This window comes from Notolepis coatsorum (genome assembly GCF_963971535.1).
Source record: "Notolepis coatsorum genome assembly, chromosome: 19".
NCBI lineage: Eukaryota > Metazoa > Chordata > Actinopteri > Aulopiformes > Paralepididae > Notolepis > Notolepis coatsorum.
Window position 1 is genome coordinate 79083801 of NC_140183.1, and position 27775 is coordinate 79111575.

Genomic DNA, 27775 nt, shown 5'->3' on the forward strand with positions numbered 1-27775 from the left:
TTCATGTTTTCAAGAAAGAAATTGAGCCAGTGGTGTGCACAGATAGGGCCGAAGGGGGGCCCTAATTCCCCCCCAAATATGAAAATGTAAATGTATACTACTACTATCCAAGAAAACATAGTACTGTACCTTATCAACTTAGAAAGTACCCCACATGCCCCCCCCCCCCCTTGAGCCCCTGCCCCCCAAATTGTCTGTGCACGCCCCTGCATTCGAGATCATTCAAATTAAAAATCCTCTTAGCTACACACGGAACGGAAACACAACACCGGTGGTTTTGACACTTTTACTTTGAATTATTTGTTACAATTGGACCACCCATAACAGCGCCATAACAGTTCACCTTCAGAAGTCCATTGAACAACAGCAGGAGTGTGTGTGTGTGTGTGTGTGTGTGTGTGCACATGCACACGGCACACAGGGACAGGTATGGATATTACAGGTTATGTGTGTTGATGACACTTCAGTTGTTGGCAACGGTCTGGTCGATCCAGCCGCGCAGGTAGGACACGCGGGCGTACACCGCCGGGGTCCGCACGTTGCAATTGCTAGTGCCCCAGGACACGATTCCTACCTGGGACCACACTCCTCCGTTCTCACAGACCAGAGGGCCACCGGAGTCGCCCTAGAAGAGACGGAATACAATGGGATAATTAGAACATACTGCTAAGTGTAAATATACTGTAAATACCGTCTTCTCCAGAGAGAGACAAGAAGACAGATACCAGTTTCCTCTCTGTGCGTCCAGTAGAAAGCTATCTGGCTGCACGTTAGCCTAGCTTAGCACAATGAATGGAAGCGGACATGGCCGGTTAGCCTAGGCATTGTCCAACTAACACCTCTCCCGAAGGCTAACCGGTCATGTCCGCTTCCATTCATTGTGCTAAGCTAGGCTAACATGCAGCCTTTCTACTGAACGCACAGAGAGGAAACTAGTGGTATCTATCTTCTAGTCTAGTCTCTCTCTGGAGAAGACGGTAAGCTAATTTCCCAAAATGTTGGCGTGTTCCTTTAACTACCCTACAACAGTGCTGTATATACCACATGTTTACATTTATATTTGCTGCATATATATATCCATATTTGCCTGAATATACCTGCATATAATCCTTCTATATATACTTACCCACCTGCATATAACCCACAACTCTGTTACAATAATGCTGTATATTTATTCTCACCGTATATATCTGTCCACACCTGTCTGTACTTACCTGCACATATCCTTTTACATATCTGTAGATACTATATAATAATAATAGGGCTGTCCCCGACTAAGGATTTGGATAGTCGACTATGATTGGCCGAAATTTGCCGATAGTCGACTATTAGTCGGAGAGGGAGATGAATTGGTGTCTGTGAGGTAGGAGGAAAACCAGTCAAGTGCTGTGCCCTCAACACCCAGTTGGTGCAGCCTTTGGAGGAGGATGGAGTGACACACTGTGTCAAAGGCTGCACTAACTAGCTGTTGATTTGAGATATTTTGTTATTGAAGGAGAGGAGAAACGAGTTGCAGAGGTCAGGGGAGGAGGGAGAGGAAGTCAGGTGTGAGGTTTGAGTTAGGTTGGTCAACATGGATGTTGAGGTATACAGTCTTTATACCTATTATACATATTATATTACAACTCTGTACATACACCTGATTAGCACTACACTCGGTAGTACCAATTTATATATTTTATACCCAGTTTAGTCACCTGTACATGTATGTGTAACTAGGAGGCATATGAGGTCTGCATGTGTAACTAGGAGGGATATGAGGACTGTGTGTAACTAGGAGGGATATGAGGACTGTGTGTAACCAGGAGGGATATGAGGACTGTGTGTAACTAGGAAGGATATGAGGACTGTGTGTAACTAGGAAGGATATGAGGACTGTGTGTAACTAGGAGGGATATGAGGACTGTGTATGTGTAACCAGGAGGGATATGAGGACTGTGTATGTGTAACCAGGAGGGATATGAAGACTGTGTGTAACTAGGAGGGATATGAGGACTGTGTGTAACCAGGAGGGATATGAGGACTGTGTGTAACTAGGAGAGATATGAGGACTGTGTGTAACTAGGAGGGATATGAGGACTGTGTGTAACTAGGAGAGATATGAGGACTGTGTGTAACTAGGAGAGATATGAGGACTGTGTGTAACTAGGAGGGATATGAAGACTGTGTGTAACTAGGAGGGATATGAGGACTGTGTGTAACTAGGAGGGATATGAGGACTGTGTGTGTGTAACCAGGAAGGATATGAGGACTGTGTGTAAGAGGATACGCGAAAAGACACATTTAAATAACCTTGTGTACATTGACAATAAAGTAATATTCTAAGAATCAAATCCTATTGTTTTGTGTAAGAATTGCGTTACCTGGCAGGAAGACACTCCAGATGCCCCAGCACAGATCATGGCATCGGTGATCTTCTGACCCCAGTATTGCTTGCACTGAGCCGGGCTCAGCAGGGGCAGGGCGACCTGCTGGAGGTAGCGAGGGCTCGCTGAGAACACAAGGAGAGAGAGGGTAACTATACACAAACACGTCCTGTAGATATGTCCCATATAGGACATTCTTGTTTTCCTTGGTGAAAAAATAATCTGATGCGACTATACTTGCATGCGCACCACCATGCATATGTCTGTGACTTTGTGTGTGTGTGTGTGTGTGTGTGCATGTATCCCAGTGAGCACTAGACCCGATTTCAATGATGATGAGGCTATAGCCACCATGTAGCCCAGAATATGTCAGGCTTAAAGGAACACGGCAACATTTTGGGACATTGGCTTACCGTCTTCTCCAGAGAAAGACAAGAAGATAGATACCAGTCTCCTCTCTGTGCGCTCAGTAGAAATCTATCTGGCTGGATGTTAGCCTAGCTTAGCACAATGAATGGATCCAGACATGGCCGGTTAGCCTAGGCATTGTCCAACTAACACCTCTCCCGAATAATGCCTAGGCTAACCGGCCATGTACTAAGCTAGGCCAGGGGTTCCCAAACTTTTCAGGCCGGGACCCAGAAAATAAGGCGTCAGAGAGCCGCGGCCCAATGCACATCGTCAGGCTTTTTTTTTTTTTTTTTTGCCAGGCGACCGATTTTTTAAGCCAAATATCACTTCAATCCTATTAAGTTAGTTCAAGTTAGTTATTCATTTATATGTGCTATTTATGAGAGGGCTAACTTGTTGCAAAATAATAATGATAATAATAATAGCCTCATTAAAATACTATTGTTGCTTCGGTTGTTTTCAGCATTTTATGTGCATAATCTGTAATTTAGTTTGAAATGTTCGTTGAAATAAGTAGATTTTTCGTTTTTGTTTATTTATTAAGTTAATATAAAACCATATAGTCAAATTTTAGAATACAATAGAATATAATTTTTGAATACAACTAGAAACACTGTCCTGGCCTGCTTCTAAGTTCAGTGGCCTTTTTTTAAATTTTTTATATTATATCATCTCGCGGCCCACCTTTGGGTCGCGACCCCGACTTTGGGAACCACTGAGCTAGGCTAACATGCAGCCTGCAGCTTTCTACTGAACGCACAGAGAGGAAACTGGTATCTATCTTCTTGTCTCTCTCTGCAAGACGGTAAGCTAATTTCCCAAAATGTTGGCGTGTTCCTTTTAATATAGACCACCTTTAGGCCAAGCTGTTTAATTCATTATTAGTACATATTTATAATATCACACAGATGACTGTAAATGTGTAAGATGCACAACTGAAGTCCATATATTGTGCTAAAATAATTTGAATTGCAATTTCTCAATGTCCAGCTATGTCAAGGCTAGATATAGTCCACTTCTAGCCCAAGCATTATTACATATTTAGTATATTTAGGTGTCACCTAGACGTCTACTAAACTTTCACTTTTAAACCTAATTTAACCAGATTCTAGCCTAAGACAGCTATGTACCATATAGACGTCTTATTGTCTTCTTTTAAATGAACCTATATGGAAAAGATATATACAAAATCTTACAAGAGTTTTATAGGGTCTACCAAAAACTGGACAACCAGTAATCCATCATATAATAGCATTAAAAAACATGAAATGAGTAAGGTAATGATATCTGAGGGCAGAAACTATATTTTCCCTATAAAAGTTTACGAAGGCATATTTTTCTTATAATCCATTTCCGGATTGGATCAAACCAAAGCGGTCGTCCTCTTACAGCTCTGGCCGGTCTTGCCCCAGCCGGTGGTCACACAGCTGGCTCCCGAGGGGATGCTGGTGCTGGACGAGGCCAGGCACACGGAGGACACGCGGGATGTCATCTGTGCGGGGGAGGACAGCTTCAGCAGGGTGACGTCATTGTTGAAGTTTTGCCTGTTGTAGTAGGGGTGGGTGATGGCCTGTGCAGAGAGCAAGGGGATGAGACACAGGTTACACGAGTTGACTGAACTAACCCGCAGCAAACCATGTTAGCCATATTATTGGCCGTCGGGCCAGGATATCCAAACATAGGCCCAAAAAGGGGGTCAAAATGAATTGAAATGTTGAACTTGAAATGTTTCACGTTCAAGTTTTGTTTCGAGTGTGCTTCATACAGTAAAAAAAAAAAAAGTTAAAGGATAAAGATCAAACACTATACAAAATATACAATATATAAAGCTAGAAATGTACAAAATGCAAAAAATGTAATGCAAAATGGGGTAGAAGAGGTAGTGCAATTATATAATGTGTAAATTTGCACTACTTGTTTTTCTAATGTCTTTAGACATGGCTTCTACGTTGTTTGAATTTCAGTATTGAGATTAGATGTGGATTTAAAATGCTGGCTAAGAATACAACTGCTTCACAAATCAGTATTGATTGACAGTCCTGCAGTGGCTTCAGGGTTTCTAGGAAAGTCTTCCTTAGCCCCTTTTGTGACTGTGATGCACGCCAACAAGGTTTGGCCGAGTGAATCCACAGTACCTTGCTCCTCAATAGGAAACCACCCTATTTTAACTCTGAAGAACTGGTCCGACGCAAAACGTTCGTTATACAAGTATCGCAGAGATATTTCAATGGTACTCACAGTCTTGGACAGAGAACGGCAATGGTTTGAAAGCTCGGCGTTGCTAATAAACATTTTAAATAATTTTTATAAACTGGTCAACACAGCTTTATTTCCGGCATCCGGTGATCACAGCGCAGGCGCATCAGGCAGCTAAAGCCATTTTGAGCGGTGTTGACCAGTTTATAAAAAATATTTTAAATGTTTATTAGCAACGCCGAGCTTTCAAACCATTGCCGTTCTCTGTCCAAGACCCTCGTGCAACTGTGAGTACCTTTGAAATGTCTCTGTGATACTTGTATAACGAACGGTTCGCGTCGGACCAGTTCTTCAGAGTTAAAATAGGGTGGTTTCCTATTGAGGAGCAAGGGACTGTGGATTCACTCGGCCAAACCTTGTTGGCGTGCATCACAGTCACAAAAGGGGCTAAGTCTTCCTATGTCAGAATTTACATTTGGGTTGAATAGAAATTCATGTATAGCTGTACCGCAATCGCAATGTCACTTGGCCTGGAAATTTCCTGAGAAGAAATCATCATAATTAATGATTTGCATTTATTGAATTGCATTGCCTAATGCAGTGTTTCTCAAAGTGGGGGGCGCGCCCCCCAATGGGGGCGCAGAGGCATGACAGGGGGGGCCTTGAGATTTATTTAAAAAAAAAAAAAAAAAAAAAAAAAAAATAGCAGGTAGCACTGAAATCACTGCGCCCAGAGGAGTGGTTAGGCAAAAAATAGTTCCGAGTATATTTGCTTATAAAACGTAATTGTCTAATTCAATTATTTTTTATTTCTCCACATGGTGAATACACAGGTCACAACATGTTTACATGAACGTTTTGGAGTTGTATTTGGAGTGTATTTCGTGACTGTATACAGTGTAAGGGAACGTCAGGCTCCGGATCTCCCCCACTTCCAGTGATGAAGCTCCGGATCTCCCCCACTTCCAGTGATGAAGCTAAGCTACGCTAACGGAGCGACTGTTCCCAAAGCTAAATGCACGCACAGAGACCAAAAAGGTATGTATCTTCTTGTCTAACTCCAGGGAAGATGTTAAATAAGCTAATTTCCCAAAATGTTGGAGTTTTCCTTTAATACAACAGATTTTTTAAAGGCATCCACAGTCTGTGGTGTCCTCAGATGGGAGAGCACCCCACAGACTGGAGCAGCCGAGCAGAAGGCCCCAATCTCCCACAGTACGGAGCTTTGGTCCTGGGAGGTTTCAAAGAATTGGCTATTCTCTTACCCTGGAGATGGATTTGACCTGAAGCTGTTCACCGTTGGACTGGCGATCATGCTCTCCCAGGATGACACGATGGCGGCCAGGACTGGGGGGGGGGTGGAACAGAAGAGGGGTGGGGGAAAAGCGACAGAGATTGTTAGTAGTCGGGGATCCATATAGGACTCCTCCTTTATCTGAATACAATATTATAGTGGAGGTCAGGTGGAGGGATTACTCACGTCACGCGGCAGTGAGCAGCTGTGACGACCCAGTACTGGTTGATCAGAGATCCTCCGCAGAAGTGGAACCCACTGCCGTCCTGTGGGGAGAGGGTCGGGGGTTAACCTCTGTGTGTGTGTGTGTGTGTGTGTGTGTGTGTGTGTGTGTGTGTGTGTGTGTGGGGGTGTGTGTGTGTGTGTGGGGGTGTGTGTGTCTGTGTGGAGATATGTAGAAGTGGGAGTCGGGACCAAATTAGGATACTGGGTAGCACTTTATAATAACACCCTGTTATAATACATTTATAAGGTATTTGTAGATAATGAACTAATCATGAACAAACCATTTATATACATTCATAAATGATTATTAAATCATTTATAACTATATTTGTATAACATTTACAAAGTATTTATAACGCATTAGTGGATAATGGACTAATCATGAACAAACTATTTATAAACATTCATAAATGATTATTAAATCATTTATAACTATATTTGTATAACATTTACAGATTAGTTCTACATTATTTATAACTCATTATCAACATTGTTTGTACTTGATTTGTTCATCATTAAATAATGTTGTTTAATGTGTAGTAACGCATTTGTAGATGCTTTGAAAAATGGATATGAAAAAACTACTATACTGTATCTCCATTTATTTTTCATGTTCAACAAAAGATTTGTTAAGACATTCATAAAGCATCTATAAATCATTTGCAGATGCTATTTACAAATGTGTTACTACACATTAAACAACATTATTTAATGATGAACAAATCAAGTACAAACAATGTTGATAATGAGTTATAAATAATGTAGAACTAATTTGTAAATGTAAAGTGCTACCCTTATTGGTAAAACCACACTGATCAGTGGAAAATACTTTTCTGAGAATGTTCTGCTTGCGTGCGTGCGTGCGTGCGTGTGCGTGTGTGTGTGTGTGCATGCGCATGCATGCATGTGTGCGTGCGTGTGTGTGTGTGTGTTGGGTAGTTTACCTGGAGGGACACCTGCCAGGGCCAGGACCCAGAGACGGCGTTCTCACCATTCACAATCTTGTTGTAGCCGCTCACTTGGGGCCTAATGGCTGGCACTCCGCACCCTGAGACCAAGCCATGAGACACTTCATAGGTTAGAGTATCTTTGGCCCAACTGCACAGTTAAAACGGTAAATGGTGCATTTATATAGAGCTTTTATCCAAAGCGCTTTACAATTTTCTTCCTCACATTTTTACCCATTCACTCACACATTCACACACCGACGGCCTAGGCAACCATGCAAGGTGCTGACCTGCTCATCGGGTTTGAAAGCTCGGCGTTGCTAATAAACATTTAAAATCATTTTTATAAACGAGTAAAAAAAATCACTGAGCTAGCCTTGGCTAAAATGGCTGCTTCCGCATTTTGACACAGGAGCGCTGTGATTGCTGGCTGCTTTGTCACATGCCTGGTGCGCCCAGCAATCACAGCGCTCCTGCGTCAAAATGCGGAAGCAGCCATTTTAGCCAAGGCTAGCTCAGTGATTTTTTTACTCGTTTATAAAAATGATTTAAAATGTTTATTAGCAACGCCAAGCTTTCAAACCCCCCCCCCCCCCCGCTGTTGTGTGTGAAACCCTAATGCAACGGTGAGTACCGTTGAAATTTATATCTGATATATTTTGGACCAACCGCTCGTTTTTAACCAGTGCTTGATGGTGCACATTAACCTGGCTACTACCGTCGAATCAGTGACTGCGTATTCAAGCAAGGCTGCATCACAGTCACGAAAGGGGCTAGTGTCTACGGATGAATATGAACGTTAGCTAGTCTTTCTTTTGCCTTAAGGTACAGTTTAGCTATAGCGGGTACCTGAATGTTCCTTTATGTAAATAAAGACATTTCCACCATAAATTGTTGCAGGAAAGGCACAAATTGGTGCAGAAAAGTACACCAGAATGCAGGTATCGAAGCAAAACATTTCCTGGGGGAGGACCCCCCCCCGCTTAAAGTGCCCCCCCCCCTTCTCCCCATGTTGAAACCAAACATACCAGCGTGCCACTCACTTACCCAGCACTGAGGCCACCAGAGCAAGACAACTGACTATCCAGAGCATGATGTAGACTGTGCTTCACCTTCTTGTGTCCCAGCCTCTCCGGGCACCCAGCTATTATACCTGTGCGCCACACGTGACCCTGAGCTACATCTGTCCTTCACCTTTGAGTCGCCACCCAGGTCTGATATGGGCTGGGAATCGAGTGGTCAAATGTCCGCTGTCGAGCAGCTGAGACCTTTCTCCAGTGCCCAGACATATCTACGAATCAACTCTCACTCAGGGCTAATTGCAAACAAGTCAACACAACTCGGTTTCTGAGTCAACAAGATGCAATGACCCCAGATATCTGCTCCATCTGTTCTGTAGACATGGCCTTCATAGTACGTATTATGTTCATGTACACCATATCTGCTATTTTTTTTAATTTTTGATCAACATAGAGAGTGAAAAAGACATGGGACGATACCTGCCATAGTTTACATGCCAATAACTAAAGTTCATATTGTATATAATTTTTTTGGAAAAAATGCTTAGTTTTTTTCAGATATTAAAGAAACACTCCACCAAAAAATAAAGCTAATTTATTAGGAAGATTTATTCCAGGAAATATCCAATACAGCTCAGTGAAATACTGCCTGTTGATATTATTTCATGACACTAACAGAGGGTCAACTCAGGCTTTACATAACCGTTCTGACCACAGGAAGAAAACCTTTTTCAGTTTTTCAGCCTACTAATTTAGTATGTTTAGGCAGGGGAATGATTCATCATCATCTTTGTTTTTATTGAGACAGAATTATAATTTTAACTTAACTTTTTAACAGTTTATGAGCAGAAACCAGCAACATCACTTTAAATGTGATTTTTCTGACATGATTGTAGTTTTGAGCTTTTTTCTATTTTCATATCTCCAAGCAAACATCACAATTTCAAATAGCAATGTTCTCTCATAAAGCACCATTGCCACTCAATAGCAGTAGCCCACTAATATTGGTTTCAAGTGGAGACGTACCTGAACCCACAATTCATTCACCATAAATGGCAATCAATATTCTATTTCATTATTATCTGTATAAATTTCAGTTGTCAGTGGGATAATATTCTATACCAAGGGGTTTTAGTTGATTATGAATTTCCTTTGGCCTTTAGTCCATACCTCATACACCTCTCTGTTTTTCACGTGCGAGCAGGGCCTAGTAGGGGAAGCTGCGGCTGCCACAAAACTACCGTCACCTTTTGCACGGTTGTTCTGTGCACGTGATTGATCTGACAGCGGAACATCCTGTGTTAACCTCATCCACAAACCAGTAACAAATGACTAATCTTCACACTTCGTCAGACCCAGGTTCTCACAACAGGAAAGGGTGGTTTAGGAGATAAAGATGGTTTTAATGCTCTGCCTGAAAGGGGTGAAACTAAATTATAGTGCAAAGCAACAAAGAGCGGGGGGGGGGGGGGCTGCAATAGAGAAATCAAGAATCCCATTAGTGTTTTTATTGATTCAATGCTGAGAGATGAAGAGAGATGCACTGTTAATCATGAAGAAACGAGTGAGTTCTCAACACTAAAGAGAGGCCTTGTACTTGTCTGATGTGGTTGCACATTGGGGTTGTGTGTGTGTGTGTGTGTGTGTGTGTGTGTGTGTGTGTGTGTGTGTGTGTGTGTGTGTGTGTGTGTGTGTGTGTGTGTGTGTGTGTGTGTGTGTGTGTGTGTGTGTGTGTGTGTGTGTGTGTGTGTGTGTGTGTGTGTGTGTGTGTGTGTGTGTGTGTGTGTGTGTGTGTGTGTGTGTGTGTGTGTGTGTGTGTGTGTGTGTGTGTGTGTGTGTGTGTGTGTGTGTGTGTGTGTGTGTGAGAGAGAGACAGGTTTTCAACATTTCACAGTCCATACGCCAATGGTTTAAAGCCTAGATTGTTGCTGATGGTTACGGTTGGGATCTGAGACGATGATGTCAGCGGAGCGCTTAGTCGACCTCCTCGATGGTTGGACCAGAGGAGGAGCCACCTCCCGCTCCACCGGGCATGCCTCCTGGCATTCCTCCCGGCATGCCTCCTGGCATTCCTCCCGGCATGCCTCCTGGCATGCCCTCACCCCCCTGGTACAGCTTGGTGATGATGGGGTTGCACACCTTCTCCAGCTCCTTTTGCTGGTGCTCGTACTCTTCCTTCTCCGCCGTCTACGTAGATGGAGATAAGGGGAAGTGTGTAAAGGAAGAGTTGTAATTGGTACGTTGTGTGGAAGACAGAAAGGGGAAGTAGAGGACCTTGTTTTCACAATATTAAAAAGAGGAATTGGCTCATCTGTGTTTAGCAAGAAAGCCCTTTCCTCCGTCTCTAGTTTCTTTCACCTGGTTCTTGTCCAGCCAGCCGATGACCTCGTTGCACTTCTCGACGATGGTCTTCTTGTCCTCAGGGCTGATCTTGTCCTGGAGCTTCTCGTCGTCCACGGTGCTCTTCATGTTGAAGGCCAGGGATTCCAGCGCGTTCTTGGCCGTGACCTTCTCTCTCTGGGCCTCGTCCTCCACCTTGTACTGGTCCGCCTCCTGCACCATGCGCTCAATGTCCTCCTTGGACAGGCGTCCTGTAAGAGGTCGACATTACTTTCCCTCATGTGTGCAGTTTTGTATAATTTTAAGCCTTTCTATTTAACTAATGGCAACTAATAACACTACAAAAACATTATCATTTTAACTTTAATCAAATGATAATAATTCAAATCAAATGAGCAATCATTTAATGGTGTACTGTGCCTACCATTTTAATGGGTTTCACCTCTGTGCTTGTAAAATCTCCATTAAGAAAATCCACAGAACAAGAGGCATAAACAACCAAATCTTAAAAACCTTCAGATTGAAAATGCACAACACTACGTAGCCTACCTTTGTCATTGGTGATGGTGATCTTGTTCTCCTTGCCAGTGCTCTTGTCCACTGCAGAAACATTGAGGATGCCATTGGCATCAATGTCAAAGGTCACCTCAATCTGAGGGACGCCCCTGGGGGAAGGTGGAATACCAACCAGCTCAAACTTGCCCAGGAGGTTATTGTCTTTGGTCATGGCTCTCTCACCCTCATACACCTGAGAAAAATACACAAAACACAGATCAAAACATCTGTGAGAAGACCAAAACAGTGCAAGCTACCATCATGTGTACATAGCTTTGGATGTACGAGCACTAAGTGTCATATGCATTCATTCATATAATATGTTGGGAATGAAAGATACTATTTCTCAGTTTTGCCTGGCTTATTGCCCTATATACCTGAATGAGCACACCAGGCTGGTTGTCTGAATAGGTGGTGAAGGTCTGCGTCTGCTTGGTAGGAATGGTGGTGTTCCTCTTGATGAGGGTAGTCATAACTCCTCCAGCCGTCTCGATACCCAGGGACAGGGGGGTGACGTCCAGCAGCAGCAAGTCCTGCACGTTCTCGGACTTATCACCAGCCAAAATGGCTGCCTGCACAGCTGTAGACGATAGTTGATCATTTAAAAACCTTGATATAAAACTTGTAAATGGTGCATTTATATAGCGCTTTTATCCAAATTTCTTCCTCCCATTTTACCCAGTCACTCACACATTCACACACCGAAGGCGGAGGCAACCATGCAAGGTGCCAACCTGCTCATCGGGAGCAATTAGGGGTTAAGCGTCTTGCCCAAGGACACTTCGACATGCTGCCCGGGAGGAGTGGGAATCGAAACGGGAAACTCTGGGTTACCAGATGACGGCTCTACCTCCCGAGCCACTGTCGCCCCGGTAAAGATTTAACTTGTGTTTTAATCATTCTGATTGAGGAAATCGTCAGAAGATGGGAAATACGCACCAGCACCATAAGCCACAGCTTCATCAGGGTTGATGCTCTTGTTGAGGTCACGGCCGTTGAAGAAGTCTTGCAGCAACTTCTGAATCTTGGGGATACGTGTGGAGCCGCCCACCAGGACGATGTCATGGACCTGAGCCTTATCCATCTTAGCATCTCTCAGGGATTTCTCCACAGGCTCCAAGGTTCCACGGAACAGTTCCGCATTGAGTTCCTCAAAGCGGGCTCTGGTGATGGAAGTGTAGAAGTCGGTACCCTCGTAGAGAGAGTCGATCTCGATGCTGGCCTGGGTGCTGCTGGAGAGGGTGCGCTTGGCGCGCTCGCAGGCTGTGCGCAGGCGACGCACGGCACGCTTGTTGCTGATGATGTCCTTCTTGAACTTGCGCTTGAACTCGGCAATGAAGTGGCTGACCATGCGGTTGTCAAAGTCCTCGCCGCCCAGGTGAGTGTCACCAGCTGTGGACTTGACCTCGAATATGCCGTCCTCAATGGTCAGAATAGACACATCAAAGGTACCGCCGCCAAGGTCAAATATAAGGACATTGCGCTCACCACCAACCTGGATAAATTAAGCAGACCATTATTAACAGGTGAAGAAAAATGAATACAATAAGTTGGACTGTATTGCAAAGGTTGGTCTCATACCTTCTTGTCCAAGCCATATGCAATGGCTGCAGCTGTGGGCTCATTGATGATACGCAACACATTAAGTCCAGAAATGATTCCGGCGTCTTTGGTGGCTTGGCGCTGGGAGTCGTTGAAGTAAGCAGGAACTGTGACGACTGCATTTGACACTGTCTGGAGAGATCACAAGACCCTTTGGATTAAACTAGTGGTATCAACTAAAACGAAGGAATGTGAAGAAACATATGAATATGCTCTTTCCGTTGGCGGTGGGACCCTACCTTGCCGAGATAGGCTTCAGAGATCTCCTTCATCTTGGTAAGGACCATGGAGGACACCTCCTCGGGGAAGAAGCTCTTAAGCTCACCCTTGTACTCCACCTCCATCTTGGGTTTGCCTCCGTCACTTATAACCGTGAAGGGCCAGTGCTTCATGTCCGACTGCACCACAGCATCATCAAACTTACGACCAATCAGACGCTTAGCATCTGGAGTATAGCGTTAAGGAAAAGAAAAGAGAAAAAATAAGAGTGTAAAGTTAATAGTTTTGCCTGGAAGAGATGCAAAGTGATTTGAAGTTGGTAACAGACCCCGCTCCTCCTTAATCACATTAAGGCAAAAGTGCACTTTTCATGTTTTTTAATAGATTTTAATAACAGAAATCTATTGAAGAAAATCGAGAGCTTTTAATGTCAATTATCTGCTAATGTTATGCCTGTCTATAATTATGCCAATTTTATGCTCATTTTGTTTTATATTACTGCTGTTAAGCACTTCTTGTATGAAAGGTGCTATACAAATCAAGTGTATCATTATCATTATTATTATTATTATTATTATTATTATTATTATTATTATTATTATTATTATTATTATTATTATTATTATTATTATTATTATTATTATTATTATTATTATTATTATTATTATTATTATTATTATTATTATTATTATTATTATTAATAATAATAATAAAACTCTGCATTCACTGAAACGGTGCCTCAAATCCTCTCACAGGTCTACTACTATTGGCAGACTGCGGTAGACAGTATGCTGCCAGGGCTTACCGAACACAGTGTTGGTGGGGTTCATTGCCACTTGGTTCTTGGCAGCATCTCCAATCAGCCTCTCGGTGTCGGTGAAGGCCACATAGCTGGGAGTGGTCCTATTGCCCTGGTCATTGGCAATGATCTCCACTTTGCCATGCTGGAAAATGCCAACACAGGAATATGTGGTGCCCAGGTCTATGCCTACTGCTGGTCCTTTCGACATGCTACATGAACAAAAGGAACAAATCAATACTTGAAATCCAGATCAGTGCATCCAACAGATATATAATTTATTGCTCATAGTATATATTTAGATTCTACTGTTTATTGTAACCATATTTATTGTAATGTATAATATAACTGATAGGGCATACAGACCCTCACCTGCACCTTTGATCACACTGCCTACTCGCTCTGATGCGTATATTCAGAGTTAATTATATTGTTTACACTGCCTGTTTTTACCTTTCTACTGTACTATAATTGTATTGCCTGTATTTATGTCTTCTATATTACCTGTACCCCTCCTCCCCATGCTACTATGATGCCTGAATTTCCCCAAGGGGATCAATGAAGGAATATCTTATATTATCTTATTTATGTTTCTTAGAGTTGTTGTTCCAACATTGTTGAAATGTATGTCGTGTATGTCATATATGTTATGATGAATTGAAAATGGAGGACCCTGATGTAAACAAGATGAAAGTCTTTCTCTGGTCTGCATCCCCTTAACAATTGTGTGTATGGAGCTGTACTATATTGTACCCATTCTGCAATCTGTTAATAAAGTTTTCAATCAATCAATCAATCAGTCTGGTATTATGGTCATGTCTATCATTGGTGGATAAAAGCATAGAATACAATTGCTGGGTTTACCTAAGGTACAAATGGCATTTTCATCTGATGCCCCTATAGCTTGTGGAATGACCGCTGACGCACTCTAAAGATTGATGTTCTCCCCTCTGTTGCAGAGTTCAGGACCTTGATCTCCAACCACTTGTCTCATCAAGTTGAACCTGTTTTAGTTGATTTCTTTGTTTGTCCTCCTTCTTCCTCGACATGTTGTTGTGATTTGAAACGCTGCTATTTATGACAGTCTTTTTCGTCACTGTAAACGAGGGAAACCTCTGGGCCTTCACAAGTGTTAATTAAATCTGTTTAAATTAAATGAAACAAAATTAAGTACGAGTGCGCATGCACGACTGCACACGTGCATGTGCACAGTATGGTAGTAGTCATACTGGCCAGCAGTGTAACTAGTAAGGGTATGGAACATAGGCACATATGGACTGCCACGTGAAACCCAAGCTAGCTCTATGCTGGGCTCAGCTGTTCCAAGTGTTCCCTGGAATGGCACAGTGCCAGCTGTAGTGTGGCGCTCCAAACCAGCACATGACACTTGAAGCATTAAGGCCACCAGCATGCCACCAAAGCCAAAAGATGGGTCTCTATCTCACGCTGTCCTCCCGTATACCCTCTCCACCCCCTCCTTTAGGAACATAACGCTCCAGTGTCATAGTCAGGCTAATGAGAAATGATGGGGCCGACACAAGAACAGTAATCACTGGCTATTTTCCGACAGCTGACTCCTTATTGCTACAGCGCTTAAAATAATAAGTCTCAATCTACTGTGCTCACGTGGAGATGAATGGAAGGCGATGTACAAAGACAGTGATCATTTAAAGGGGATGTTATGGATCTTTTCAACAGTTATATATGACTTACTTGGATCTGTGGAAGATGTTTGATATGCCCCCCCCCCCTCTCTCAAAAATAGTATTCCAAATCTAAATTTGACATCACAAATGCTAATAATTCCGAACAGCTTGTTTAGGCTTGTTAATCTGAAGTCTACAAACATCTGGTCAATTGGCAAGGAGTAGGCTATCTATTTAATTTCCCCACAGTGCCTGTGTAATGTTTGATTAGGCAAAACCAATTTTCTGTAATATGTACATTTTAAGGATCACTGGTACAGAAACTGCTCCTCATAGCCTCCGCTGAAATAAGGAACCTAGAAAGTGTTTTTTCTCCCATCAAAATTACGTTTACAAGGAGCCACTGCAAACAAGATGGACACCGATCCTTTCTCGATTGTTTAAAATAATTTAGAGAGCATCATACAGTATCTTCGACGAATTGTGATCATATTGCGCAAATCTACTGTCAAATGTCCTAGTCTGACGGTCAAAACTGAGGCCTTTGTTTTCATGAACAGCCAGAGCTAAGCTATTCAAAATGGCTGAATGGTGGCGTATTATCTAGTTGTGTAACACATGGCAGAAAGTACTGACTTGGGTTTTCTTCTGCTACTCCCACCTACCCACCACATCTACTGCAAACACTACGTGTTATAGGCCTATCCTGTCTTGTAAATCTGATAAGAAACTGTGTTCTGTGCTCATTTATCTTTTGGCTTATCAAGAATATCTTTTGAACCTTTTCATGCGGAACATCAATATATAAAAAAAATTATAAATGAAATATATATATATATATATATTAAATATATATATATTTAACATAATCTGTAGTGTGTGACAAAATTAGACATATGTTGGTGCGTTGTACATTGTAGAGAAGATCATGCAAAGGAATATCACACACAATCTAGCCTGAACACTTTTGTGACATAGACATTACTTCAGAAAAGCACATACAACCATCTTGTCGTGTGTGTGGACAGTCACTGAACAGTATGCTAGTTCAGAGGGATTTGCCTCATGCCCCTCGTGTCATACAGTTTGGAAGCATGCAAGCCTCTCTTATTTTGGAAATTTTTATTTTGACAATCACGCTCTTAAAGCAGCAAGCAAGACAGACTCGTGAAGCCAGGCAGACCGCAATGCTTCTTTAGAAAAGGGGTTACCTTGCTCTGTCAGATGTGCAAAGAGTTTACTGAATTAAAGTTCTGTTTCGTTTTTTTCGCTCCCACACTGGCTGTGTCTGGAGTCCCAACGCAGCGCTCCTGTCCCTCTCCTGGCTGACAGACTAAAGAGGGCGAGTGTCTCCGCTCCCCGGTGTATAAAGAGCAGCAGTCTCAGAAAGATTCCATTAGGGAGTCAGGTGACCCACTCCAGAGAAGGTTCTAGACATGTCAGATGTTGGAGGGGGGGGGGGGGGGGGGGGGGTGGTCTTCCCTGGTGCTCTGACACTGTAGCAGGGCAGAGAGCAATTTTATTTAAATTAAAAAGTAAATTAATACAGTCTGTCTGTTATTTCTCTCTTTAGCAGGTCGTAGACGTGTAGATAATGTTGTTCACATGCTCTCTATTTTAGGCTGTGTGATAAGTGGTAGGCAGACTGTAGATAACTATTTACACATGGATCAGAGAAGGCACATACCAGCCAGATATGCATAACCAATTACATTAAATAGTTAACCTTTCTGTTCCATAGTGATACGTTAAATAGTTAACCGTTCTGTTCCATAGTGATACGTTAAATAGTTAAACCCCCCCCCCCCCTCACAGTGAGCTGTGGTGTTCCACAAGGAAGCATACTAGGACCGCTACTGTTCCTAATTTATGCAAATGACATGTCGTCAGCTTGTGACTGCAACTTGTTCCTGTTTGCGGACGACTCAGCCCTGCTGGTCTCTGACAAGAACAAGTTACAGGTTGAAAAAACCCTCAGCTCGGAACTAGGCAGAATCTGCATATGGCTCGCTGATAACAAACTATCATTACACATGGGCAAAACAGAGTCCATTCTCTTCGGTTCAAATAACAAACTCAGCAAGACCGACGGCTTCTCAGTTACAGTGGGTGACAATATTGTCACAAGGAAAGATGAAATTACCTACCTGGGTTCCATCCTAGAGGCTAATCTCTCCTGTGACAAAATGGCATCCAATGTAATAAAAAAAGTCAACCAACGAACTCGATTCTTGTACCGGATCTCCTCTCTGGTAAACAAGAATACCCTGAAGACTCTGGCAGGAGCACTCATTCAGGGGTACTACGACTATGCTTGCACCTCATGGTACCAAAGCACCTCAAAGGCGCTAAAAACAAAATTACAAACATCTCAAAACAAACTGGTCAGACTACTGCTTGACCTTACTCCTAGAACCCACCTCACCCCTGCCCACTTTGACAACCTAGGATGGCTTAGAGTAGACGACAGAGTACAGCAACTTGCAATGGGCCTGGTCTACAAGATACACTACACGACCAAGGTACCCATGTACATGTCAAAATACTTCCCAAAGGTCAGTGAATACCACGATCACAACACCAGAGGGAGCTCCACAAATCATGTTAAACCCAGATTCGGCTCAAATAAGGGACTAAACACGTTTCGCAATTATGCCACATCAATGTGGAACGCCCTACCCAAAGCTGTAAAGGAATGTGGATCACTACCTACGGGAGACTGCAATTCAACACTGGCCCCTGTAAATATCCTAACCCAACCCCCTCCAATGTACAGTCATTTACCTAGTATGGTTTTGTCAATAGTCCAATGTACAATTTTGTTTGTTTGTACAGTGTCTCCCCCCCCCCCCCTCAATGTACAGTTTTGCTTGTTTATACAGTGTGCCCCCCCCCCCCCCAACCACCTCCAATGTAGATTACCCAGTATGGTTGTCAATATCCCAGTGTACCCAACCCCCCCCACCCAACCTCCTCCAATGTACAGTTTCTACGTCAAATGTATATACTCCCTTTTCCTGACTCCTTCTGTATCACAAACAGTACTGTATTTGCAAATCTGGTATGTCATAAATGTATAGATGTAGCAGTACTGACTATCTGTATGTCATGTATGTCATATATGTCCTGATGAATTGAAAATGGGGGACCCTGATGTAAACAAGACGAAAGTCTTTCTCTGGTCTGCATCCCCTTAACAATTGTGTGTATTGAGCTTTACTGTATTGTACCCATTCTGCAATCTGTTAATAAAGTTTTCAATCAATCAATCAATCAACCGTTCTGTTACATAGTGATACATTACATAGTTGTTGAATTTTCGGGTTCTCAGCCAGTAATCTCTCTGTTTCCTGTGATGTCTGCGTTGTGTTTATCTCTTACTCATCGTACTGACTGATACCCTCTCTCTCCCTGGTGATGCATTCGACTCAGAAGAATTAACGACACACTGGAAACGTGATACCTTTCCTTGGTTGTTGATGTTTATTCCCATAAACATAGCTTCTGTACCAGAAGGAAAACAGTTCTGAAAGGTCTTTGAAAAGTATATTGAATTCCTTAAATTCTACCGGTCTCTCCTGCTATCAGTTTTAGGCCTGGTGGTTAGCCAAAAGCCTTCCCTGTTAGCCAAAGCTAGCTACCTCCTGGCCTAGGAGGGTGGAGGAGCCTCGCCTCCCCCACCCCCACCGCTCCAGCTCACTGGTGTCGCTCTGTCAACGTGTATACACGTCAGCTTCGTTTCCTAGTCTGCGTCAAACCGGAAGAGCTCTCATCTATAAGGTATAGTCCCTAGCGACGGCTGATAGCCCATAGCAACCACGTCTCTACGTCTCCTGTCACCTCTGACCCACTCTTTCTCTATCTCTCCCCATAGCAATGGTGTTGACACCTCCCCTACCACGTCTCTACGTCTCCTGTCACCTCTGACCCACTCTTTCTCTATCTCTCCCCATAGCAACGGTGTTGACACCTCCCCTACCAGCGGCATGCTCTGTTGATGTTAACACCTCGGCCAATGACCTTGGCTCTATCTCTAGCACCCTGCCTGCTGCTCTCCCACCGTCTAACTTGGAAACACACACACTGGCTGCCTCCACTTTTAAGATCTATAGATCCGTCAGAGTAGATGCTGTCATCTACAGATAGTTACATTATGTACACATTGAAAAACAAGTCGGATCTCACAATCCTCCCTTTGAATCTTAATCAACCCTTTAGAATCAACAAACTACTTGGTTTTCAATTGATTACAGTAATAGAGTTGTTGATGCAAAACCACCTCATCTCTCGTGCACAAGAGACAAAGACGGCTCAACCCAGGGATATTGCTGCTTTGATGTCTGTCGCACTTCCCCTCGTGCACAAAGGAAACCGAAACAGACCACTAAAACAACAACATCCAATGATTCATAACAATTTAACAATTAGGGCTCCCTCCCAGGAACTCCTCCCTTGGCTGTCTTATCGCCCTGGCTGTCTTTGGTCCCCCCTCCCCTCTGTCTGCTCTCAGTCATTCTAGCTTGTTGCTATCTTGCAATGCCCTCTTTGTGGACCCATTATGAACTCACCTCTCAGCTCCCTAGATCCTGCTATCTTTTTGTAGAAAACCTTTGATGCTAAGCTTCCTGCAATTCTAGAGAAATGGTTAACATGGACTACATTAACATAATAAGGTTTTCAACATATCTCATACTTCTGTAAATTATTATCAATAAACACACAGGACTTCACATTGTCGTCTTGTCTCTCGATCTCTTGATTGACTCTGAAAGAATGTCCCTGTTGTCTATGATTAAACAATAAACACGCCCATTGTCTCTGTTCCAAATGCATCGAAACATTGTCATTTTAGGAAAGCCGTGTCCTTGGAGCAACACGGCCTCCCGTTGTCAGACTCTGCCTTGTGGGTGATCTTTCCCGCCGCTCTGGAAACGATCCTTTGGTTCCAGGTACCCCTGCAGGAAGAAATTGAAAGCCGGGAGTTCTCTGTACATAGACTGTCCATGGGTCTTTCCTAGAGCTCCTACTCTCTGGTTTTAGCATTTTTATATTCTACTATGGCATGACTTGCAGGTCATTTCATACTGTCATTTCAGGTTTGCTATATATTTTCCCTGCAAGCCCCTCCCACGCCCTCGATGCTGTGTAAACGTTGTGAATGTCTACAGGCACGTTGCGTTATCCTTATCTTATTAGTCCACCACCTATCTAAAACACCCATTTCTGTCCCTTGTAGCGGTGGTCAGCCCAATATAATCAAAGTGTAAATGTTACAGTGGTGCATTGGGCGCCAGACAGGCTAAAACCTGTCAATAAATTAAATAAGAAATTAAAGCTTACTGTTGTTACCGGCTAGCTCCAGGTAACCTCCACTACAAAAAAACAGCATGTGATAAGTGTTGTGAAGGGCCAGATTAAAGCTGAGAATCTACATTTATTGTTTTATATACATTGTATATTATTTATATATACACGGTATATCCCTTTAAACCTGCGTTCGAACCATAGTAATATTCGCTTTCCCCCAGGATAATGCCCCCTGACGGTGGCGCCAAGCAGTCTCCCCCAAAGTCAGGTTCAAAGACAAGCCCAGGCATGTCGTAACATGCCCGGAGACAGCGTATTGATTCCAGACAAGAACTGAGGTTTGGGACTAGATAACCACTTAAGTATATATGCTGGCGCAGGTGCGAACAGCAGCAGTTCGTCTAAAGTGTGACAAGTGTTCGGTAACAGTGAAGTGAACAGCAGTGCGTCTAACAGAGCGTTGAGAACACGTGCGAATAGAATAGTAAAGTGTCAGAGTTTAATGCAGTAACGTCAAGTTCGACCTAGTTTAATGTGAAGTAAATAGTCGTTCATTATTGTATATCGTGCCAACCCAGTTCGTTCGTGTGTAGCATTACCTAACGGTTCGTTCGTGTTAGCTAGTGAACCTTAGCCAGGGTGCGTGGCCTAAATACGTTGGTGCCAGTACCGAGGAGGCCTAGTCGGAGAACCGTTGGACATGTGCACAGGAGAACCAGCGGCGGCGATTGCAGAACCATTACTGGTTGGATTATATTGATTTGGAACGTGTTACCCGGAGAAGAGCCTCGTTGATTTCCACTATCGTTTGGGATTTAACCTCGTGAGGATTACACTCGGGCTGGCCTCATGGACAGAGGCTGGCTAGCTATCATCGTTTGCTATCGAGCATTGGATTACAGTTATTGCTTTTGCTGCTGATCGTTGGATTTACAAGGACTGGCTTCTGTACGTGGATTCCCTTTATTCTTCATTGAATCAGACTGAGTATCCGAACATTCCTCTATCCTCTAGACCTTACAACTCTGAGAGGAACCCAGTGTCTCCAGGCGGTACCAGCGTTGCCTTCTATAATTGCTATTATACGCCAGGTGGCGTCAGCTTAGTACCCATCGTAGGAATCCTGCTATTCCCAGTGACTCATGCTACTGACTGACTTTATGCATATTCTTCGCCATACAAGCGCGACCCTAATTCTCATTCTGTAACCTAATGTTGCATAATAATAAAATACCCTCAAATACTATTTCTTTGTCAATGCCGTGTTATTATGAGTGTTCACCATCTATATTCGATGTACTGTCTGGCCAGTAATTAAAGTACATACCTAGCAGTGGTTTAATCTATCACAATCTTTAATACAGTCAGGGTTTTGTAACCCCTCAGTTACAATTGGTCCTTCGAGCCGGAGGGTATCAGTAATATTTAATATGATATTAATATTGATATGGCCAGCGGTGGACACTCTCCAAACGGCTCCCCCAAACTAGAGCGCCCGCAGCGCAAACGTCAGCCACCTCCTTACCTGGAGGACTTCGCTTTCGTTTTACCCCCTAGCTTATCTAAAAAGACGTTAAATACGGATAAAACGGATAGTTTAAGCATGCCCAATCCTATCGACTTGTCGGCCCTTCCAGTAGAGACCCCAGTGGGTTCAAACGAAACTGACTTAGCTCACGGGGGGGACCAAGCGGGACATGACGTGACTATACCTCACGACAGCGCCACCGGGACAGACCCCGGAGCGCCCCAGGATGAAGAAAGCGCCACCGGGATGGACCCCGGAGCACAACCAACCCAAGAGCGCGCACCCGAGACAGACCTCGGCGCGCAACCAAGAGAAGAGTACCGCGCTCAAGAGATAGACCTCGGAGCGCGCCAAGAGAACAGGTCTCCACCAAGCCCTGTCAGCGCCCGATCACCTCCATCAGTGTCATCCCCCAGCGAGGCTGACCAGAGACTGGCGCAAGCCTTCATCGCCACGCTGACAGCTTCAACCGAAAGAGACTGTATCCAGGGTGAGCGCGACCTTCAAGCACAGACGCTTAGTGAGCGCGAACACTCTGCAGCGGAACAAGAGCGCCTCCACGCGCAACTCCAAGCACAAGCCCTTAGTGCGCGCGAACAATCTGCAGTGGAGCGCGAACATCTCCAAGCGCAACAACAGAACGAAAGAGAACGCATCCGACTGGAAGAGAGCCGCCTCCAGGCTGACGCAGCGATGACTATCAGACTGGAAGAGAGGCGCCTCCAGGTTGAAGAGAACATTCAGCGAGACCGCACCAACGCGCAACGCGATGCACAGCGCGACGCCGCCAATGCACAGCGCGAAGCGGAGAGAGACCGTCTGCAGGCGCAGATGATAGAACAATTGATCCAGAGGGCGACCCCCCACTCCTCCACACGGAGCTCCCGGAGATCATCACGACACGGGTCGAGGGCACCTTCCCCTACCCGACAAATCTACACGGGACCCAGCCAGCAGGAAGAACCTGCTTACGTCGCCGAGCCCCCTCCCCGACCGGTCTATACGGGACCCAGCCAGCAGGAAGAACCTGCTTACGTCGCCGAGCCCCCTCCCCGACCGGTCTATACGGGACCCAGCCAACAGGAAGAACCTGTCTACGTCGCCGAGCCCCCTCCCCGACCGGTCTATACGGGACCCAGCCAACGGGAGGAACCGGCCTACGTCGCCGATAGACTAACTAGAAGACTCCAAGACCTCGCGGAGGAAGAGGAGGGACATCGAGCCCACCAGCACGAACCTACTTTGGACCAGGAGGCCCAGTACAGCCCCGACCTCAGCCCCGAGCCACTGCGTTACAAACCCCCGATCCAACCCAGGGTTGAGTTTAATACACAGTCAGCACCGGGGAGCAGCACCTGGGGGCCCGGCCTCTGGTACCCACCCAGCACTAACCCACGACCACCCATACGGGGAGACTCGCCCAGGAGGCCCCTCCCCCTACGCTCATCGGTGTCCCAGCCATCCATGGCGTCTTACCTTGGAACACCGACGTTCCCAGACTTTACGCGCGAGGACAGAGCACAGTACACAGAATTACGCATGTGTTTAGAGACTATAATGTCCGATGTCCACGACGAGTCTTATAAATATGCCATCCTCCTCAAGCATCTTAAAGTGCCCAGAGCGCATAACATAGCGCTGGCATATTCGAACTCAGGAACCCCCTACTCAGATGCTCTGGTGGCCCTCGACGCGCGCTATGGACGCATATGGGATTACGTGATCCAAGAAATACGAGATATCGACCGCCTCCCCCCAGCCAAAGACAATAGAGCACTCGATGACCTCTCTATCAAGGTACAATCCCTTGTGGGGATGCTGGGGTCCCAAAAGGAGAAGGGGAGATATGAACTGTATGCAAATTCTAACGTGGAGCGGATACTGGAGAAGCTCCCTCCAGCCCGTCAAGAGCGTTTTCGGCGGCAGAGAGACCACAGTGACCCCAACGGCCCAGAACCATCCCTCCTAGACCTGGCTGATTTCCTCGCCAGGGAGGTCAGCAGTCTACAATTGGACACATTCGTGTGGAGTGGCTCTGACCCTAGAGATGGACCGAGAAGGTTCAACGACAACCGCCGGTCCGTGACCGTGATGCACCAGGCCGAGGTTGTGTCACGGCACACGAGCCACAACCCCCACAAGGAGAAGTGGAAGGCTGTCTGTCAGTACTGTGACAGTGAACACCAGCTGTCACAGTGCGACGCCTTCAAAGACTTAACCACAGCCGAAATAGGTCAGTGGCTTAAGGGCAAACGCCGCTGCTTCCGCTGCGCGTGCGGCCACATGGCAGCCAAGAAAAGATGCGGCAAGTGTGACGGCGCCCATCTAGACGTCCTGCATGAGACCAACAAGCGTCCGCCAGGACCACAAAGTAGGCCCGTCACGGTGATGTACCAGGCCGAGGCGGTGTCACCACAGACCAGTCCTGAAACCACCCCCTGGTGTCCTGACTGTTGCAGCAGACACGGGGACCCACAGCACCACCCGTACTACCACGAGTCGGTGCCACCGCCGACGAATTACAGTGGGTCCTTCGCTAAAGAGGAATGGCAGATCGCCTGTACTTACTGCGACGGCGGACACCGGCTGGCACAGTGCGACGAATACAAGACACTGAACCCCGCCGACATTGATCAGTGGCGTGAGGCGTACACGGCGGGCGCCGCTCACCGCGCATCACTGTGCGGGGCCCACCAGCGAAGATTAGCCCGACAGGGCAACCCACCAACAGGAGTGCTCCACATAGACCCCAAGTATAGTGGGAGCCCCCGAGTGCTCATCAAAGTGGTCAGAGTGCTCCTGAGCTACGAGGACAAGGTCCTGGACACTTACGCCGTCCTAGGCGATGGGTCTGAAAAGACTCTCCTCCTCGCTTCCGCCGCAGCCCAGTTGGGCCTGCGGGGTACCAAAGAAACAATGACAATCCGTACTATTCAGCGAGACCTGAAAACCATAAAGGGCAAGAACGTCTCATTCACAATAGCAGCGGTCGGGCAGCCCGAGAAGCGGTACAGCATCACTAAAGCATTTACAGGCCATGACATAGGTCTGTCAAGCTACAACTACCCCATCCCACAGCTGATGGTGAAGTACGCGCACCTACGCAGACTACCTATACCGCTCATCGACGGCGCCACACCGACCCTGCTCATAGGCTCCGACCACGCGGACCTCATTGTCCCAATTGAGGCGGCCCACATCGGACCCAAAGGATGCCCAGTCGCGGTCAAGACCCGCCTGGGCTGGACGCTCCAAGGCCCTCTCTACGGACTTGCCAGACAACCCACGTCTACACGCTGCCTGTACGCAAAGGTGAGCGACACAGGCCACTCTCTCGTACCGCCCGTTGAGAGGCTATTGACATTAGACGAGAAGCCTGTGAGAGAACCGTGGGCTCAAGAAGAGGGAGTTCCGAACTCCACCCCCCTCAGCTGCGCTCCAAGCGACGTAGCTGACCTCGAACCCAGCGCCCCAAGCTACCTCTTGATGGGGCGGCCGGAACCGGCCCCTCCTCAGACGGGGTACAGACCGAACAAGAGGAACAGGCGGAGGATGTGGAGACACAGCCAAGCACAGATCAACCAGTCTCGGGCTCGCTTCCTCCTAAGCGACCTACCATCCCGTCCAGCCCGTCAGAAGTGGGTAAAGGACAGGGACAACCTGAAGGTGGCACATAGTCGTCATGATAATAGACCAGTCACTACCCCGAGCTGTGTGGCCGGCCGGCCGCGTAAGCAAAGTGATCACTGGTGCCGACGGGAATGTCAGAGCGGCAGAAGTTATTGTCCAAGGGCGGACTTACACCCGGCCCTTGGCGAAGCTGATAGAGTTGCCAGAGCTCCCTGACCCCCCTGATGACGACCATGACCCACTGACATTGTAGATTGACCCCCTCCCCACAACAAGTATTGAGCCGTTGACTGGACTATTAATCTGTCTCCCTTAACTAATTAGGTGCGGACTAATTAGGAGGCGGCTGTTGTGAAGGGCCAGATTAAAGCTGAGAATCTACATTTATTGTTTTATATACATTGTATATTATTTATATATACATGGTATATCCCTTTAAACCTGCGTTCGAACCATAGTAATATTCGCTTTCCCCCAGGATAATGCCCCCTGACGGTGGCGCCAAGCAGTCTCCCCCAAAGTCAGGTTCAAAGACAAGCCCAGGCATGTCGTAACATGCCCGGAGACAGCGTATTGATTCCAGACAAGAACTGAGGTTTGGGACTAGATAACCACTTAAGTATATATGCTGGCGCAGGTGCGAACAGCAGCAGTTTGTCTAAAGTGTGACAAGTGTTCGGTAACAGTGAAGTGAACAGCAGTGCGTCTAACAGAGCGTTGAGAACACGTGCGAATAGAATAGTAAAGTGTCAGAGTTTAATGCAGTAACGTCAAGTTCTACCTAGTTTAATGTGAAGTAAATAGTCGTTCATTATTGTATATCGTGCCAACCCAGTTTGTTCGTGTGTAGCATTACCTAACGGTTCGTTCGTGTTAGCTAGTGAACCTTAGCCAGGGTGCGTGGCCTAAATACGTTGGTGCCAGTACCGAGGAGGCCTAGTCGGAGAACCGTTGGACATGTGCACAGGAGAACCAGCAGCGGCGATTGCAGAACCATTACTGGTTGGATTATATTGATTTGGAACGTGTTACCCGGAGAAGAGCCTCGTTGATTTCCACTATCATTTGGGATTTAACCTCGTGAGGATTACACTCGGGCTGGCCTCATGGACAGAGGCTGGCTAGCTATCATCGTTTGCTATCGAGCATTGGATTACAGTTATTGCTTTTGCTGCTGATCGTTGGATTTACAAGGACTGGCTTCTGTACGTGGAGTCCCTTTATTCTTCATTGAATCAGACTGAGTATCCGAACATTCCTCTATCCTCTAGACCTTACAACTCTGAGAGGAACCCAGTGTCTCCAGGCGGTACCAGCGTTGCCTTCTATAATTGCTATTATATGCCAGGTGGCGTCAGCTTAGTACCCATCGTAGGAATCCTGCTATTCCCAGTGACTCATGCTACTGACTGACTTTATGCATATTCTTCGCCATACAAGCGCGACCCTAATTCTCATTCTGTAACCTAATGTTGCATAATAATAAAATACCCTCAAATACTATTTCTTTGTCAATGCCGTGTTATTATGAGTGTTCACCATCTATATTCGATGTACTGTCTGGCCAGTAATTAAAGTACATACCTAGCAGTGGTTTAATCTATCACAATCTTTAATACAGTCAGGGTTTTGTAACCCCTCAGTTACAATAAGGTTTGCAATAAGAGGCAGGCAAACAGTATTCAGGGAAA

At 45.4% G+C, this 27775-nt stretch overlaps 2 protein-coding genes across 2 annotated transcripts; both read right to left on the reverse strand.

Annotated features, from left to right (window-relative positions):
- Nucleotides 1-463: 463 nt before the first annotated feature.
- Nucleotides 464-8532, reverse strand: LOC311246216 (chymotrypsin-like protease CTRL-1; the record flags this gene model as incomplete). Its single annotated transcript, XM_084336337.1, has 7 exons — nt 464-625; nt 2364-2491; nt 4167-4347; nt 6239-6320; nt 6454-6533; nt 7437-7540; nt 8487-8532. 7 exons carry the CDS (start codon nt 8530-8532, stop codon nt 464-466), a joined length of 783 nt encoding a protein of 260 aa, XP_084192463.1.
- Nucleotides 8533-10316: 1784 nt separating this feature from the next.
- Nucleotides 10317-16945, reverse strand: hsc70 (heat shock cognate 70). Its single transcript, XM_084336970.1, has 9 exons — nt 16831-16945; nt 13980-14185; nt 13195-13400; nt 12935-13087; nt 12293-12848; nt 11731-11933; nt 11348-11546; nt 10817-11049; nt 10317-10645 (listed from the first exon to the last, which is right to left on the reverse strand). Exons 2-9 carry the CDS (start codon nt 14182-14184, stop codon nt 10433-10435), a joined length of 1968 nt encoding a protein of 655 aa, XP_084193096.1. The 5' UTR covers nt 14185; nt 16831-16945; the 3' UTR covers nt 10317-10432.
- Between the last annotated feature and the right edge of the window lie 10830 nt (nt 16946-27775).